We start from the raw sequence: 16,983 nt of genomic DNA, 5'->3' as shown, positions 1-16,983 counted from the left end.
GAGATGTAAGCCTCCCTGCCTGCCCCAGAATTTGAGGGGGAGAAGGAGGGCTCCTGGGGACACAGGCAGCAGAAGCTGCTCCCCCGGGAGCGCTGGCAGGGGACAGGGGTAGGGAGCCGCTTGACTGGTCCTGCTCCTGAATATATGAATATCTAATGAGCGGCTCCCGGATCCCCTCCCCCTGCTGGCAAATGTGTAAAAAAAAAAATTAAATATATATTAACCCCTTCATGACAGAGCCAGTTTGTGCCTTCATGACAGAGCCCTTTTTTTCAAATCTGACATGTCTCACTTAAGTGGGGATAACTTTTTTTTGCTTTTACTTATCCCAGTGATTTTGAGATTGTTTTCTCGTGACACATTGTACTTCAAGTTAGTGGTAAATTTTCGTCGATACAGTCTGTGTTTTTTTGTGAAAAATACCAAAATATCGTGAAAAAATGGAAAATTTTGCAATTTGCAAAATGTTAAATTTTCTGCTTGTGAGACAAATAATCATACCACTCAAAATAGTTAATAACTAACATAGACCATATGTCTACTTTATGTTTCCATCATTATTTCAACTTCCTTTTAATTTTTTTGGACACTAGGAGGCTTACAATATGAATAGCAAATTCTCAAATTTTCATGAAAATTTCAAACACTGATTTTTTTAGGGACCAGTTCAGTTCTGATGTGACTTTGAGGGACTTGTATGTGAGACACCCCCATAAATGATGCCATTTCAAAAACTGCACCCCTCACAGTATTCAAAACAGCATTTTGGAAGTTTGTTAACCCTTTAGGTGTTTCACAGGAATTAAAACAAAGTGTAGGTGAAATTTCAAAATTTCTTTTTTTTTGCAGAGTTTCAATTTTAATACATTTTTCTAACGAATACAGTAGATTTTACTAGAGAAATGTGACTAAAAATTGATTCCCCCAATTCTTTTGTTTTCAAAAATATCCTATATGTGGCCCTAGTGTGCACGTTGACCAAACCACAGGCTTCATAATAGAAGGAGCACCTACTTGATTTTGGAGCCTACTTTTTATGAGATTTTTTTTTAGGCACCATGTAGGTTTCTAGGCACCATAAGTGCTAAAAGTTAGGAACCTCCCCCACAAGTCACCCCATTTTGCAATCTACACCCCTCAGGGAATTCATCTAGGGGTATAGTGTACATTTCAAACCCCCAGGGGTTTCACCAATTTTGGTACAACTGGGATGTGAAAATGAAAAATTACATTTTTTTACACAAACATGCAGTTCTGGCTCAAAATTTTTCATTTTCACAAGGAATGAAGGAGACAAAGCACCCCAAAATCTGTGCCCCAATTTCTCCCGAGTACGGCAATGCCTCACATGTGACCAAAAAATACCAGTTGGGTGCATGGCAGGACTCAGAAGGGAAGGAGTGATTTTTGGATTTTGCAGCACAGATTTTGGTGGAATGAATGGTGGGTGCTATGTTGCACCAATACAGTGGAACCCCCCCACAAGTCACCCCATTTTGCAAAGTACACCCCTCAGGGAATTCATCTAGGGGTATAGTGTACATTTCAAACCCCCAGGGGTTTCACCAATTTTGGTACAACTGGGATGTGAAAATGGAAAATTACATTTTTTTACACAAACATGCAGTTCTGGCTCAAAATTTTTCATTTTCACAAGGAATGAAGGAGACAAAGCACCCCAAAATCTGTGCCCCAATTTCTCCCGAGTACGGCAATGCCTCACATGTGACCAAAAAATACCAGTTGGGTGCATGGCAGGACTCAGAAGGGAAGGAGTGATTTTTGGATTTTGCAGCAAAGATTTCGGTGGAATGAATGGTGGGTGCTATGTTGCATTAGCAAGACTCCCAAAGCACCAATACAGTGGAACCCCCCCACAAGTCACCCCATTTTGCAAAGTACACCCCTCAGGGAATTCATCTAGGGGTATAGTGTACATTTCAAACCCCCAGGGGTTTCACCAATTTTGGTACAACTGGGATGTGAAAATGGAAAATTACATTTTTTTACACAAACATGCAGTTCTGGCTCAAAATTTTTCATTTTCACAAGGAATGAAGGAGACAATGCACCCCAAAATCTGTGCCCCAATTTCTCCAGAGTACGGCAATGCCTCACATGTGACCAAAAAATACCAGTTGGGTGCATGGCAGGACTTAGAAGGGAAGGAGTGATTTTTAGATTTTGCAGCTCAGATTCTGGTGGTTTTTTGGTGGGTGCTATGTCGCATTAGCAAGACCCCCCAAGCACCAATACAGTGGAACCCCCCCACAAGTCACCCCATTTTGCAAAGTACACCCCTCAGGGAATTCATCTAGGGGTATAGTGTACATTTCAAACCCCCAGGGGTTTCACCAATTTTGGTACAACTGGGATGTGAAAATGGAAAATTACATTTTTTTACACAAACATGCAGTTCTGGCTCAAAATTTTTCATTTTCACAAGGAATGAAGGAGACAATGCACCCCAAAATCTGTGCCCCAATTTCTCCCGAGTACGGCAATGCCTCACATGTGACCAAAAAATACCAGTTGGGTGCATGGCAGGACTCAGAAGGGAAGGAGTGATTTTTGGATTTTGCAGCAAAGATTTTGGTGGAATGAATGGTGGGTGCTATGTTGCATTAGCAAGACTCCCAAAGCACCAATACAGTGGAACCCCCCCACAAGTCACCCCATTTTGCAAAGTACACCCCTCAGGGAATTCATCTAGGGGTATAGTGTACATTTCAAACCCCCAGGGGTTTCACCAATTTTGGTACAACTGGGATGTGAAAATGGAAAATTACATTTTTTTACACAAACATGCAGTTCTGGCTCAAAATTTTTCATTTTCACAAGGAATGAAGGAGACAATGCACCCCAAAATCTGTGCCCCAATTTCTCCAGAGTACGGCAATGCCTCACATGTGACCAAAAAATACCAGTTGGGTGCATGGCAGGACTTAGAAGGGAAGGAGTGATTTTTAGATTTTGCAGCTCAGATTCTGGTGGTTTTTTGGTGGGTGCTATGTCGCATTAGCAAGACCCCCCAAGCACCAATACAGTGGAACCCCCCCACAAGTCACCCCATTTTGCAAAGTACACCCCTCAGGGAATTCATCTAGGGGTATAGTGTACATTTCAAACCCCCAGGGGTTTCACCAATTTTGGTACAACTGGGATGTGAAAATGGAAAATTACATTTTTTTACACAAACATGCAGTTCTGGCTCAAAATTTTTCATTTTCACAAGGAATGAAGGAGACAAAGCACCCCAAAATCTGTGCCCCAATTTCTCCCGAGTACGGCAATGCCTCACATGTGACCAAAAAATACCAGTTGGGTGCATGGCAGGACTTAGAAGGGAAGGAGTGATTTTTGGATTTTGCAGCTCAGATTCTGGTGGAATTTTGGTGGGTGCTATGTCGCATTAGCAAGACCCCCCAAGCACCAATACAGTGGAACCCCCCCACAAGTGACCCCATTTTGCAAACTACACCCCTCAGGGAATTCATCTAGGGGTATAGTGTACATTTCAAACCCCCAGGGGTTTCACCAATTTTGGTATAACTGGGATGTGAAAATGGAAAATTACATTTTTTTACACAAACATGCAGTTCTGGCTCAAAATTTATCATTTTCACAAGGAATGAAGGAGACAAAGCACCCCAAAATCTGTGCCCCAATTTCTCCCGAGTACGGCAATGCCTCACATGTGACCAAAAAATACCAGTTGGGTGCATGGCAGGACTCAGAAGGGAAGGAGTGATTTTTGGATTTTGGAGCACAGATTTTGGTGGAATGAATGGTGGGTGCTATGTTGCATTACCAATACAGTGGAACCCCCCCACAAGTCACCCCATTTTGCAAACTACACCCCTCAGGGAATTCATCTAGGGGTATAGTGTACATTTCAAACCCCCAGGGGTTTCATCAATTTTGGTACAACTGGGCAGTGAAAATGAAAAAAATACATTTTTTTACACAAAAATGTACTTCTGGCTCAAAATTTTTCATTTTCACAAGGAATGAAGGAGACAAAGCACCCCAAAATCTGTGCCCCCATTTCTCCAGAGTACGGCAATGCCTCACATGTGACCAAAAAATACCAGTTGGGTGCATGGCAGGACTCAGAAGGGAAGGAGTGATTTTTGGATTTTGCAGCAAAGATTTTGATGGAATGAATGGTGGGTGCTATGTTGCATTACCAATACAGTGGAACCCCCCCACAAGTCACCCCATTTTGCAAACTACACCCCTCAGGGAATTCATCTAGGGGTATAGTGTACATTTCAAACCCCCAGGGGTTTCATCAATTTTGGTACAACTGGGCAGTGAAAATGAAAAAAATACATTTTTTTACACAAAAATGTACTTCTGGCTCAAAATTTTTCATTTTCACAAGGAATGAAGGAGACAAAGCACCCCAAAATCTGTGCCCCCATTTCTCCAGAGTACGGCAATGCCTCACATGTGACCAAAAAATACCAGTTGGGTGCATGGCAGGACTCAGAAGGGAAGGAGTGATTTTTGGATTTTGCAGCTCAGATTCTGGTGGAATGAATGGTGGGTGCTATGTGGCATTAGCAAGACCCCCGAAGCACGGTGAAATGATGAACCTAATAATCCATAGATGTGTGGTATATTTTAAAGCACTCCTTTATACATAGGCCGGGTTTGTCGGGGCAAGTTTCACAGTGGAAAATAGTTTCCTTTCTTATTCCCTTTTTATAACAAACTTTGCACCTTTTTTGTGTCCTGCCCTTTCTTGCAGTGGAGGGGATTTCGTTGGGAAAATGCTGCCCTGGTACAATACGGGGGCCAGTACTAGAAGTACTGGGGCCCTCTGCCTGCTGATTCCCAAATGTTAGGCTCTTTATGACTTCCTCTTGAAAGTGCATAAATGTCCCCCTCTGGCCGGTAGAACGGAATAGCACGTAAGCGTTATACAGTGCCATCTGGATGATATACACGGCCAGCTTCTTGTACCAGATATTTGTTTTCCGCAGGGCACTGTACGGCTTTAGTACCTGATCTGAAAGATCCACTCCGCCCATGTACTTATTGTAATCTAGGATACAATTTGGTTTGGAGGTGTGGGTACTGGTACCTCGTACAGGGATGGAGGTGGTACTGTCTCCATGAATTGTTGTCAGTATAAGGACATCCCTCTTGTCCTTATATTTGACCAACAACATATTTTCGGTGCATATTCCCCTGCTTTCACCCCTTCTCATTACTTGGGCAATGTGCGTTTTGGGGAGGCCTCTTTGGTTCTTGCGCACAGTACCGCAAGCTGCTGTACCTCTTGAACCAAGGGCCTTAAACAGGGGGATGCTGGTGTAAAAGTTATCCACATAGAGGTGATAACCCTTATCCAGGAAGGGGTGCATTAAATCCCAGACAATTTTTCCACTAACACCTACGAGGGAGGGGGGGCATTCTGGTGGTTCAATTCTTGAATCCTTCCCTTCATATACCCTAAACTTGTGGGTGTACCCTGTGGTGCTTTCACACAGCTTATACATTTTTATGCCATACCTTGCCCTCTTACTGGGAAGGTACTGGCGGAATTTAACCCTTCCTTTAAAATGTATAAGGGACTCGTCGATACTAATACATTTATCAGGGATGTATAGCTCTGCAAATTTGGCACTGAAATGATCAATGACCGGCCTGACTTTGAATAGCCTGTCAAAGGTGGGATCATCTCTGGGTGGGCACTGTGCATTATCGGTGTAATGTATAAATTTATGGATTGCCTCAAAACGAGCCCGGGGCATGGCCATACGGTGAAATGGGGTGCTGTACAGAACATCTGTACTCCAATATTGCCTAATTTGTGGCTTTTTTACTATGCCCATATGTAACACCAGACCCCAAAACGTCATCATCTCTACTGCATCTACAGGGGTCCACCTAGCAAATGATGACGTGGGGTTTTGAGCAATAAACTGCTGGGCATATAAATTAGTTTGGTCCACCATTAAATTTATAAAATCATCAGAGAAAAATAATTTGAAAAAGTCAATTTCTCTGAGACCTGTTGAATCAAATTGGATTCCTGGGATGGCCAAAAACTCAGGAACCTGGGGCTCAAAATTGTCTGGTGGTGGGGTCCATACGAGATCAATTATTGGGGGGGGGGTCTCAGCTGCTCTACGGGGGCGTCTTTGAGGGGGTCCCTCATCATCAGAGGAGGAAGAGGAGCTTAAGACAAATCCTTCAAATTCCCCGCTTGCCTCACTGGCTGTGTCAGAGTCAGATGCAAGCATGGCATATGCCTCCTCCACCGAATACATTCTCCTGGATGACTGGGACGACATTTGGGATGACATTTGGGATGCCATTTATATTTTTGTGTTACTGGTAGTGAAATGTTTCAACACGTGTATAGTGTAGGGGGGGGTACAAACTTTATTTCAACCCAGGGGGTATGTAGTGTGTATTGTGTATGTAGTGCAGAAAAAAAAAATACAAAAAAAAAAAAATTGAAGGGTTCAAAAAAAAAAAAATGGAAGGGGTTAAAAAAAAAAAAAATGGAAGGGGTTAAAAAAAAAAAAAATGGAAGGGGTTAAAAAAAAAAAAAAAGGTCCTGCGCCAAAAATTGAGCACAGATGTTGGTCAGTAACGTCCGTCACTGAACAGCGCTCAAAGGCAACAGGAATTTGATCAAAAAAAAAAAAAAATAGATCAACCCTATGCCGAAAAAGCTGATCAGTGATGTACGTCACTGATCAGTGCACAGTGGCCACAGGACACACACAAAATCACAGTGTGTGTAAAAAAAAAATGTAAAAAAGACCCCACAGCACTCACAAAAAATAAAAAAAGGTGATCAGTAATGCGACACTGATTACCAGTGAGGGGCAGCAGGTGCACAACCTTTGGTGGTACTGACAGGTATATATAAAAAAAAAAAACCTCTGTACCCCCAAAAAGTTGCTGATCACCTCAGATATAGTGATCAGCACAAAAAGGCGGGGGCAGCCGACACAAAATTTAGCACTCTATCACTATCTCTCTCTATCTCTCACTATCTATCACTCTATGACACTGCAGCAGTTATATAAAAAATATATAGCACAATCTGTCACTATCTCTCTATCTCTCTCTCTCTATCTCTCTCTATCTATCTATAGCTCTATCACACTGCAGCAGCACAAAATATAGCACTAGGCCTCTCTATCTCTCTCTATCTCTCTCTATCTCTTTCAGTTATATAAAAAATATATAGCACAATCTGTCACTATCTCTCTCTCTATCTCTCTCTCTCTATCTCTCTCTATCACACTGCAGCAGCACAAAATATAGCACTAGGCCTCTCTATCTCTCTCTATCTCTCTCTATCTCTTTCAGTTATATAAAAAATATATAGCACAATCTGTCACTATCTCTCTCTCTATCTCTCTCTCTCTATCTCTCTCTATCTCTCTATCTATAGCTCTATCACACTGCAGCAGCACAAAATATAGCACTAGGCCTCTCTATCTCTCTCTATCTCTCTCTATCTCTCTCTCTCTAACTCTCTCTAACTATCTATCTAATAAATCGCAGCAGCACAAGATGCAGCACAAGATGCAGCACAGGATGTCACAAAATGTCACAATATCAATGATCAATGATCAGGTAAGGGTTCTGGTCAGTATAGGCGGCAGGTGGGGCACGGTGACCGCACTGCACGCTTTTCCAGACCGGAATGGCGTCTGCAGTGCAGTCACCGTTAGTTTAAACCCCCCTCCACGGCTGTGATTGGTCCGTCGGTCCGACGGACCAATCACGGCCTTTGGGGGCGGGCGGGGTGAGGTGGGGTGACACCAGTGTCACCCTTACACCCCGCGGTGATTGGTGCTGTACTTTACAGCACCAATCACCTCCGATCCCGTGTCACCGGCGAACGTTATTCGCCGGTGACACAGGAAAACGCTGTGAATGGCTGTTCACACTGAACAGCCAATCACAGCGATCGGCGACGGGGGGGCGGCATCGCAGCCCCCCCTGGGCATGCAGGGACATGTCTGCTGTCAGGGACAGCAGACATCGTCCCTCTGTCACTGCGTCTCTAGACGCAGTGACAGTTTTAAGCCATGACGTATATATACGTCAACGGTCGGGAAGTACTTCCCGGCCATGACGTATATATACGTCAATTGTCGTGAAGGGGTTAATGTGCTTCAAGCTCATGAATAAAAATAGCATGCCCCTTCACAGAAAAAAAGTCTGATTTTTTTTTTTAACACCATAAAAAAAAAAAAAACCTTTATTTTAAAAGATCACTTTCCAGTTCACCTAAAAAAGATGTTGAATGCAAAACGGTGAATCATGGCAAAAATCAGGGAGCAAGCAGTTCTTCATCCTAGCATTGAATACACACTGCGAATCCCAGTGAAAACCCCATTGAAATACACCAGTGAATTGCAGCGAGCACACAGAGAACTGGCCGGCATTCACTGTTCACTTTCGGCGAACAATGAACATTGAATAGGGTGAATCAGATTTTCAGTGATAAAGATTCACCGCAAGGAGTGAAAGCCTGATTCACCGGAAAAAAACCCAGTGAATCGGGAGCATTGAATACTGCCCTTTCTATGCAGGGCCGGCACTAGGGTGTCTGGCGCCCTCCTGCAAACCATACATTTTGCGCCCTTTCACATTGCCATTGCAACAAGCTGCAGCCCGATTGTGGGAGTGTATGCAACATGCGATCCTATGGAGGATCTCGGGTGCATGTACAGTACACGTATATATGCATACACCATCTCAGTGCTGTGTCCGCAAAATGTTGCAGGCACTAAAGGTGCCCATACACGCTGCGAGAATCGCATACGTTATGGGCTAGATCGCATCGCACGGCATGCATGCAATGTGTGTGCGATGCAATCCGAAAGCAGTACAAAAAGTATGTGCAGCACTTGTGACTGAGGGGGAACGGAGGGGAGAGAAGGAGGAGATGGAAGAAGAAGGGAGGAGATAGAGGGGGCGGAGTGTTGAGATCTGGCAGTGGCACTGGCACAGCACACTGAGAAGAGGGAAGAGGAGGCGGCGCTGCTGCCTGTTTGTCATTTGATTGACAGCTGACAGGCGCAGGGAGCAATGGGTAGGGGGCAGATCCAGACATGACATGTCATCCAGGCATTCACAGACTACGCTACATGCCTCAGAGCAAGTGTCCGGGAGGAAGAGGGGGCAGGTCGCAGAAGGAGGACAGTGTGTGCGTGGTCGGTGCAGGGAGCTGCTCAGCCTCTCCATACTGCCGCCCGCTGTCAGACAGGCGCTGCGGGCGTCGTGCAGGAGTGCAGGAGGCAGTGACATTGAGGGCTGAGGCAGCTTTAGCAGAGCAGGGGGGAGACAGCACCTTTTCAGCATGGCGCCTCCCTGCTTTGCAGGAGCTGCTGAGTGGGTAGCACCGGCCCTGTTTCTATGTGAAGGCAGTTCGGGGTTACAAAGACGGGCCAAGCTGATCCCTTCATCGGCTTGGCAAAATGGTCCTGTGGCACTCATGCGCAGAATGCCAGGACACAGTGATAAGTAAAACTGCTATTTATGTAGCTGTGTTCTGGGTTTTGATATTAGCAAGGTCTATTTCAGATCACAGAAAGCAAATCCAATGGTATTTAGTCTTTAGAAATGAAGTACTGTATGGGCAGAACACATCCAGAATGAAATGACAGTACATAATCAATAGTTCACCGTCATGCAGTGCAGGGAGAAATTCAGCAACACAATCACAGATAAACCCAATCAGCAGGCATGAATAGCAGGGAGATGAGGCAGTCCATTAGTCTACAAAGGAGTGGAAAAATGGCAATGCCTATCAGATATAAATATTGATTCAGGCATGCAGAGGTGATGTAATGATCAAAGGTCGTAAGCAAGCTCAAAAGTCTGTGGTAAAGAAGATATATCAAAAAACAACATGAAACTGTGAGCAGGTTAGAAATATATAGGAAAGCTTCCAAATTAGAGTACAATAGACTTTCTCAGAATACATGAGAATATCACCAGCACAGAGCAGTGAGGGCAGGATATATTAATATACATCGCCGCCCTTCGCATGGCAGCCGCCGCGATGCTGCCGCATATGTACTAACATATGTGGCTAGCATCGGGTTGCGGTGATGGAGACCCCCGCGATACCTTTGATGTGGTCTGCGGGGGTCTCCGTCACCTCCCGGCGGCTGCCAGTGTCCCCCTGCGTCTCCTCCTTCCCCCTGAAGCCGGATGTCCTCCCGACTGTGACACCTGCTGGGGGAGGAGGAGATCAGGAGGACGGGAGGGGGGGGGGGGGGCGCGCGGACGTTGGGCGGCGATAGAAGCCCATAGGCTTCTATAGGGTATCGCCACCCTCTGGGGCGGATGGGTGATGGTAAATAGGAAAATGCGGTAAAACCCCTGTTTTACCGCATTTCCCCTTTAGTACATCTCGCCCTGAGTGAGGCCAGGCTTTAGACGTCTTAGGCGGCAATTCAGACCTGATCGCTCATGAATTCACCTACCCCCCTTCCCCTGGCTGATGGTGTGGGTTTGCACATTGATGAATATGGGAGCGAATGACTTTGGTGAGTTTTACACTTGCCGGGGCATTCGCAACAGAAAGGGCAGGAAGGGGGCGGTCATGGGGGGACCGTCCAGTGTTTTATGGCCATGCTCAAAAAAACAGTGGAAACGCTGGGCATACCACTGTGAATGCAGGTGTGCCCATGCATCCTCGGGGCGGCAGCTGACGCCACATGACATCAGCGCCCGCCCCCAAATCGGCAAATAGTAAGCGAAGGCTGGCAAACTCATTTGATGGTGAATAAATATTGAATGATTTTTCCCCATGTGGGCGGATGTGTGAGCATACACATCCGCTCGCATGCTAGTGCGGGATTCACTCAGCAGGGGGAGGGGGGGATTACCTGCTCGCTAAGAAGTGAATATACAGGTCTGAATCAGGCCCTTAATTTCCCCACTGAGTCACTCCCTTGATTCACATAATCAACTGATCACTCATTGGTCCTAATGTTTTAAAGATAATATAATATAAACCATTGTAATTCCTACACTGTTCACCAGATTTGGATAAATACCCTCAAATTAAAGCTGAAAGTCTGCAGTTAAAGCACTTCTTGTTTGGTTCATTTCAAATCCTTTGTGGTGGTGTACAGTATAGAGCCCAAAATATGAGAATTGTGTCTACGCCCCAATATTTATGGACCTGACTGTATATGTCTCTGCCACCCTGATAATTGCTTCAGTGCCCTGTCCCCTGATGCAAATATCCTTATTTACCATGTACTTGTCCTAAATTGTCTTGTGCTGAAATTCGTTTGTTTTTTTTGCTCATTTATTTATTGTTAGGCGCTGCGGAACCCTTGTGGCACCATATAAATAAATGATGATGATAATAATTAAAAAAAAAAAAAACATGACCTGTAAACGGTAAACTAAACACATTATTGCAATATAATTTTGTCCTTTTGGTGTTTTTTTTTAGATTATAATGAATATAATGGAAATATTTTTTATCTGATCCAGGGCTATTTATGAAGAAATTGACATGACGTCATGGAAACAGAAGAAGGATACTCAGTGCTAGAACTTTTTGTATGGTAAGTACAGTTATCTTTTTAAGAGAATTACACCAAAGTAAACCTGGATTTAAGTACTGCCATATAGCACCCTGGCCACATTTTCCCTTACTCTTCTATGTTCTGTACTTCTGTTGTATGTGGAGAAGATGGTACAAGGAGATGCTTGATATCTATGTAGAGGCAGATTAAGAGGTTAGGTTTGCCACCCCCAAAATATAACTATCCCCCCCCCCCCATATTACAGAATATAATATGCCACTTCTCTATAGCACAGAACATAATGAACCTGTCACTCAGTGGCATAAAAACAGTCCTTGCAGTGTCTTGGAAGTCCTGGGAGGCTTGTGGGCTCTGGGGGGACTGTGGGCACAACTGTCCTAGGCCACCATGCTGCTGTCAATGAGCAGAAATGAGCTGTCACCTTGATGAGCAGCAACATGGGAGAGATATCCCTCCCAAAATGCTAACCACATCAGAGTAGACTATTATTTAGGACGCTACAGGAAGCAGCAACTATTGTGGGAGGGACATTTTCAATAGTATGAAGGGGCAGGTGTGAACAGCAGTCCCCATTGAGACCATAGTGGCTGCGGTCGTGGTGGGAAATTCCTGATAATGAGCAGGTTCTATGGGGGAGGGGGGGGGGGGCAATATTTGTAGTTATGTCACTGCTCCCACTCCTTAAGGCAGTGGTTCCCAAACTTTTTTGAATCACGGCGCCCTAGAGCATCAAAATATTTTCAAGGCACCCCTAGGCCAAATGCTTCTTATCGAGAAATTCAGAAAAAAAATATTAAATGAAGTGCATTGTGTTTATATGTCACAGTTATCTGGTGAGGGACAGGATTTGCGTCTGTTTGTCCACATATATTATGATTGGCAGCCACAAGCACTGGTTTTGCCTGGTACATTGACCATAAATAATATGAATTAATCTTGGTCCACCAACCCAAGGCACCCCTGCAAGTGTCCTGAGGCACCCCATGGTGCCTAGGCACACAGTTTGGGAATCACTACCTTAAGGGATAGAATATAATGTGGGCCCCAATGTACGTTGGAAATCTGTACCCAAAATAGCACTAATGAATTAAGCAGCTTACAAATCTAGCAATGCTTCAAAGAAAAACAATATTTGAGGTGTGAGTAGATATATTGGGGTACAGTTATGAAATGACTAAGTGTACCCAGCCACTACGCAAACAAGCACATATAGAACCAGACTCGATTAGCCAGTTAATTACCGTAGGCTAAATTAACTATCCTTGAGTATTCGGTTATAGCTGTTGGCAGCCTGTGGTCAGCCAGCAGGTTGAACTCCCCAAATTTCTGTTCAAGCCTGAGGAGCTTCTAACAGAAATTTCTATTAATTGTCCTGATCTGGATCGGAGGACCTGTTAACCCAAATTCCTTATTCCGGATTCTATGGGTTAATGCTTGTTAGCGGGTAATATAAGATCTGAGGAAAAGGATCTATAATTGAATAGCTCCAGGTGTTTAAGCCCAAGTCAACCAATTACTGCGTGTAATTGAATCCTGCTCATACCATCAATAGTAACCAATTGGATTCTTTAATTTTGAAAGTTGCAGTTTACAAAATCAAAGCTAACATTTGATTAGTTGTGTACCAATATTCATAAATGTCCCATTGTATTTTCCTCTGTATTATAGAGCAAATGAAAGAAAATGTTCTTTCTTTGTGTGTACTATTAGAAAAGATCTGGATAAAACAAGACTCCTCTACTGTATCTCATGCAGGTTTTTCTGCCTGTGCAATCACAACATGAGTGTTAAACAGGATAACACCTGAATTTTCCTGGCACAGAAATATATATAATCTGCTTACAATTGTGGTTTACATTTCACTTTTTTTTTTTCTCTGAAACACCTGGGAAAACATAATGTGTACATTGGGAGCTATAATTTCTGTTCGAGCTTTTACTGATATGACAGAGAGAAGCAAAATAGTTTGCTCATGCATGCAAATTATAAAGCAAGAAAAACACACACAGAACAATGCTGTCTGTTAAACAAAATGTTAGTAGGCTTGCTATTCCTTGTCTGGAAAGCGTGTACATTTACTGTACTTATGGTAATACTTACTCAACAAGCAGAACAGTGCTAGCTATTTTTGCTGATTATGTTATTATTATTAAATCTTCTTCTTCTACTTATTCTTATTATTGTTGTTATTATTATTATTACTTAATGCTCCATTATTGAAATGCCTATTTATTTTAAAACAAAAGAAAAATGGAGATTCTAAATACCTGCAGTATTTATTTCTGCATGTATATAAAAAAAGTATATTAAAATGAGTGTGTGTATGTATGTATGTATATGTATGTATGTATATATATATATATATATATATATATATATATATATATAAACACAGAGAATGATGAACAGTATGATAAAACTCATTACGCCCTCAAGTATAGATGATAGGGTCTAGTCAGGAGGCGCACAACTCAGTTGTGATGCTACAAATAAATTCTCTTTATTCCCTCTTGGTAACAATTGCTATGGTTTCATCCTTGGGGACAAATAGCTGCCAAGCCCTAACTGTTTGCTTCAGATCTTGACATAAATCTGTACTGTATAAAATGAGACTTCCAAGACAAATAGGTAATGGTGCAAATAGGCACAAGCGCATCAAAACTGTCATTCCCATAATTCCTGGTTGATTAACAGAGAAGTCTCCATTTTGCTAATGCTTTCCTGATTTGATTCCATGGCTAAAATTACTAGGAGTCGGCTTCTGTAAAGTATGAGACTCCTTTTTACATGCTGTTTGGACGTCATTCTGATTGACTGGCAAAGCTGCGGAATGTAGGCATTAGCCTATATGTGCATGTGCAGCCCATCAACATTGCTCACCGTTGAGAATAGCTCAGAATGACCTCCTTTATGTGTGTGAAAAGGAGCAAATAGAATTTGGCAGTGATTTCATTCCCCATCCTTGTGGAACAGGGCATCTACTGGTTTCATAGCTAGTTTTGAGTAGGGACACACCTCTAGACTCAAGACCTTTCTGAGCATACCTGGTGCTCCAGGGGGTGTGAATTATTACGTAGTGTACGCACTGTGCGATTTACTTTAAAGTAAATCCCAACTGAATCGGGATCGAAATGCATGGGCCGTTTACACATTCAATTAAGACTATATACGGAAAGGCATAATCACTCTCTAATGGGCAAAACCATATGCACTGCAGGTGGGGCAGATGTAACATTTGCAGAGAGAATTAGATTTGGGTGCGGTTTGTACTTCAAACTGATATCTATATTGCAGTGTAAAAATAAAGCAGCCAGTATTTACCCTGCACAGAAACAATAAAACACCCAAATCGAACACTCTCTGAACCTGTTACATCAGCCCCACCTGCAGTGCATATGGTATTGTCCATTAGAGAGTGATTGTACCTTTCCGCGTGAATCAGAATAACCCCCATAGTACAGATCTCCACTATATAGTCTTACCTGCACAGTGTATTTTCTATTCGGTTTCAATGCCGTGGGGCCGTGCACTGGGATCGAATGCGTTCAAAATCGAACCATGTGTATACTACATAAGATAGACAGTGTGTAGGTAGATGTTTAATAGGTCTACCTGAAAGGTCGACATGCAATTGGTAGACCGGGTTTGAAAGTCAACATGGTCAAAAGTTCAACATAAAAAAAAGTAGACATGATTTTTTCCCATTTTTTGGATGTCCATGTTGCCAACTGTTTTCTCCTTCTATGCCGACTTGAATGGTGAAGTAAGAACAAGCTGGTAAAAAATAAAATAAATAATCGACCTTGTTACAGTATGTGTCTAATTTTTCATGTCAACATTGTTACATTGTCAACATTTTTACCCTGTCAACCCATTAATGTCAACCTTTTGGGGTAGACCTTTTGACTGTCTATCTAGACACTGTAGTTCTATCAACTGAAACGAGCTCTTGGTCCGAAGGAGCCTCCATTCTGATTTTTGAGCGTATCAGAAAAAAGTATGTATATATTATTTAGCAACGTGTGTTAATTATATACAGTTGTGAATTGTATACATTTCTGACACCCAACACAATTCTCTAGCAGGCCACCAGCTCACCTGATTGCGGAGACTGCCACATGGATGATACAGAAGAACAATTGATGTTGCAGAGATACCACTGACACGCCAACAAGCCAGCAGCAGAATGTGTTCCTTAAACCAAGATTTTAAGTGAAGAACACTAATGATATAATAGCACGTTGTTCTCGAACATGTTACATCACAATGAACATTACATGAAAATCACATCCATGTGTCATATTCAGAAAATAGCTAGAATACTGCAGAATACAAGAAAGTATTTATATAGTGTTTATTTACATGTTTGATTTGTCACCTGTCTGCTTAGATATAAAATCAGGAGAACGATAGTTCTGTATGTGATACATGTACATAATGCATTAGGCCAAACTGTAGTGTATAACATTTAGGTACTTGTGTATTATCACGGCGCCCGGCTACGGTACGTTTTCAATGTACCTAAGGTACTACACCAGGGTTGCCTACTCTCCCGATTACCAGTGCCCAATCCCCCCACCCCCCATGCATCTTTTCGGGGGAGAGGCTAAAGAGGCAAAGTGTGTGATTTAGCCCCGCCCCCACATCGAAGACCCTTGAATTGCAGGATTTGCAGTTGATGACGTCTACATCAGCCCAACCCCTGACCCCCCCCCCCCCCCAAGTGCTGCTGACAGTCTCCTCTCCGGACTTTAAAAAGGGAGACTTTAAAAGACTTTAAAAGTAAAAAGAGGAGACTTTAAAAGTAGGCAACCCTGACTTACACTGTCAATGTGCTTAGAAAGAAAATATATGTATAGGTAAAAGCTATTTTCTGTTTATTGTTCTGAATCTACAGATGTCGTCAAACATTGGATCGACATGCAGCAAGGACGACATGGGTTAAGGTCGACATTGGTATAGGTCGACCAAATGTTGACCTAGACCATTGTTTTTCACTGTTTTTTTAGCTGACATGTGCCGACAGGCAGTATTTCATGCCCTAAAATCCACTAGGGCGTGGTGGGAGAATAAAATAGTGTGCCGAGGGGATACAGTGCACTTCAAACGGTGTCCATGTCGACTGTGTCGACATTCGGTTAAAAAACAGTGAAAACCCCCATGTTGACCTTTTGACTGTTGACCTAGCCCACGTCGACCTAATGTTTGTGTCGACCTAATGTCATGTCAACATTGATCCATGTCGACCTTGATCCATGTAGACCTTGACCCATGTCGACCTTAACACATGTAGGCCTTGCTGCATGTCGACCTAGAGGTGTCGACCCAATGCTTGTCGACCTAGTTGTTGTAGACCCAACGATCCCAACCCGTCCTGTTACACCTAGCCTCTGTATGCCATACAGTGCAAGATGCAACTGAGACC

General features: G+C 43.1%; 1 protein-coding gene across 5 annotated transcripts in view; it reads left to right on the top strand.

The window, feature by feature from the left end:
- The window catches only part of TOM1L1 (target of myb1 like 1 membrane trafficking protein), a 163,014-nt gene that overhangs the window by 145,070 nt on the left and 961 nt on the right, over positions 1–16,983 (top strand). For 2 of the 5 annotated variants that reach the window (XM_083148655.1, XM_083148650.1), the window contains exons 15-16: positions 11,503–11,576; positions 15,641–16,983. The exon at positions 15,641–16,983 is cut by the window's right edge and continues 961 nt beyond it. In XM_083148655.1, coding sequence (XP_083004781.1) covers positions 11,503–11,563 — 61 coding nt within the window. In that variant the 3' untranslated portion in view covers positions 11,564–11,576; positions 15,641–16,983. Of the gene's footprint in view, positions 1–11,502; positions 11,577–13,226; positions 13,671–15,640 lie in introns of those variants that run through there. The other 3 variants (XM_083148651.1, XM_083148652.1, XM_083148654.1) reach the window with 3 other exon arrangements.

The sequence above is a fragment of the Crinia signifera genome, chromosome 6 (assembly GCF_055691185.1).
Source record: "Crinia signifera chromosome 6, ASM5569118v1, whole genome shotgun sequence".
Classification (NCBI taxonomy): domain Eukaryota; kingdom Metazoa; phylum Chordata; class Amphibia; order Anura; family Myobatrachidae; genus Crinia; species Crinia signifera.
The sequence above is the reverse complement of the archived record's forward strand: the minus strand, read 5'-3'. Positions and strand labels throughout refer to the sequence as shown.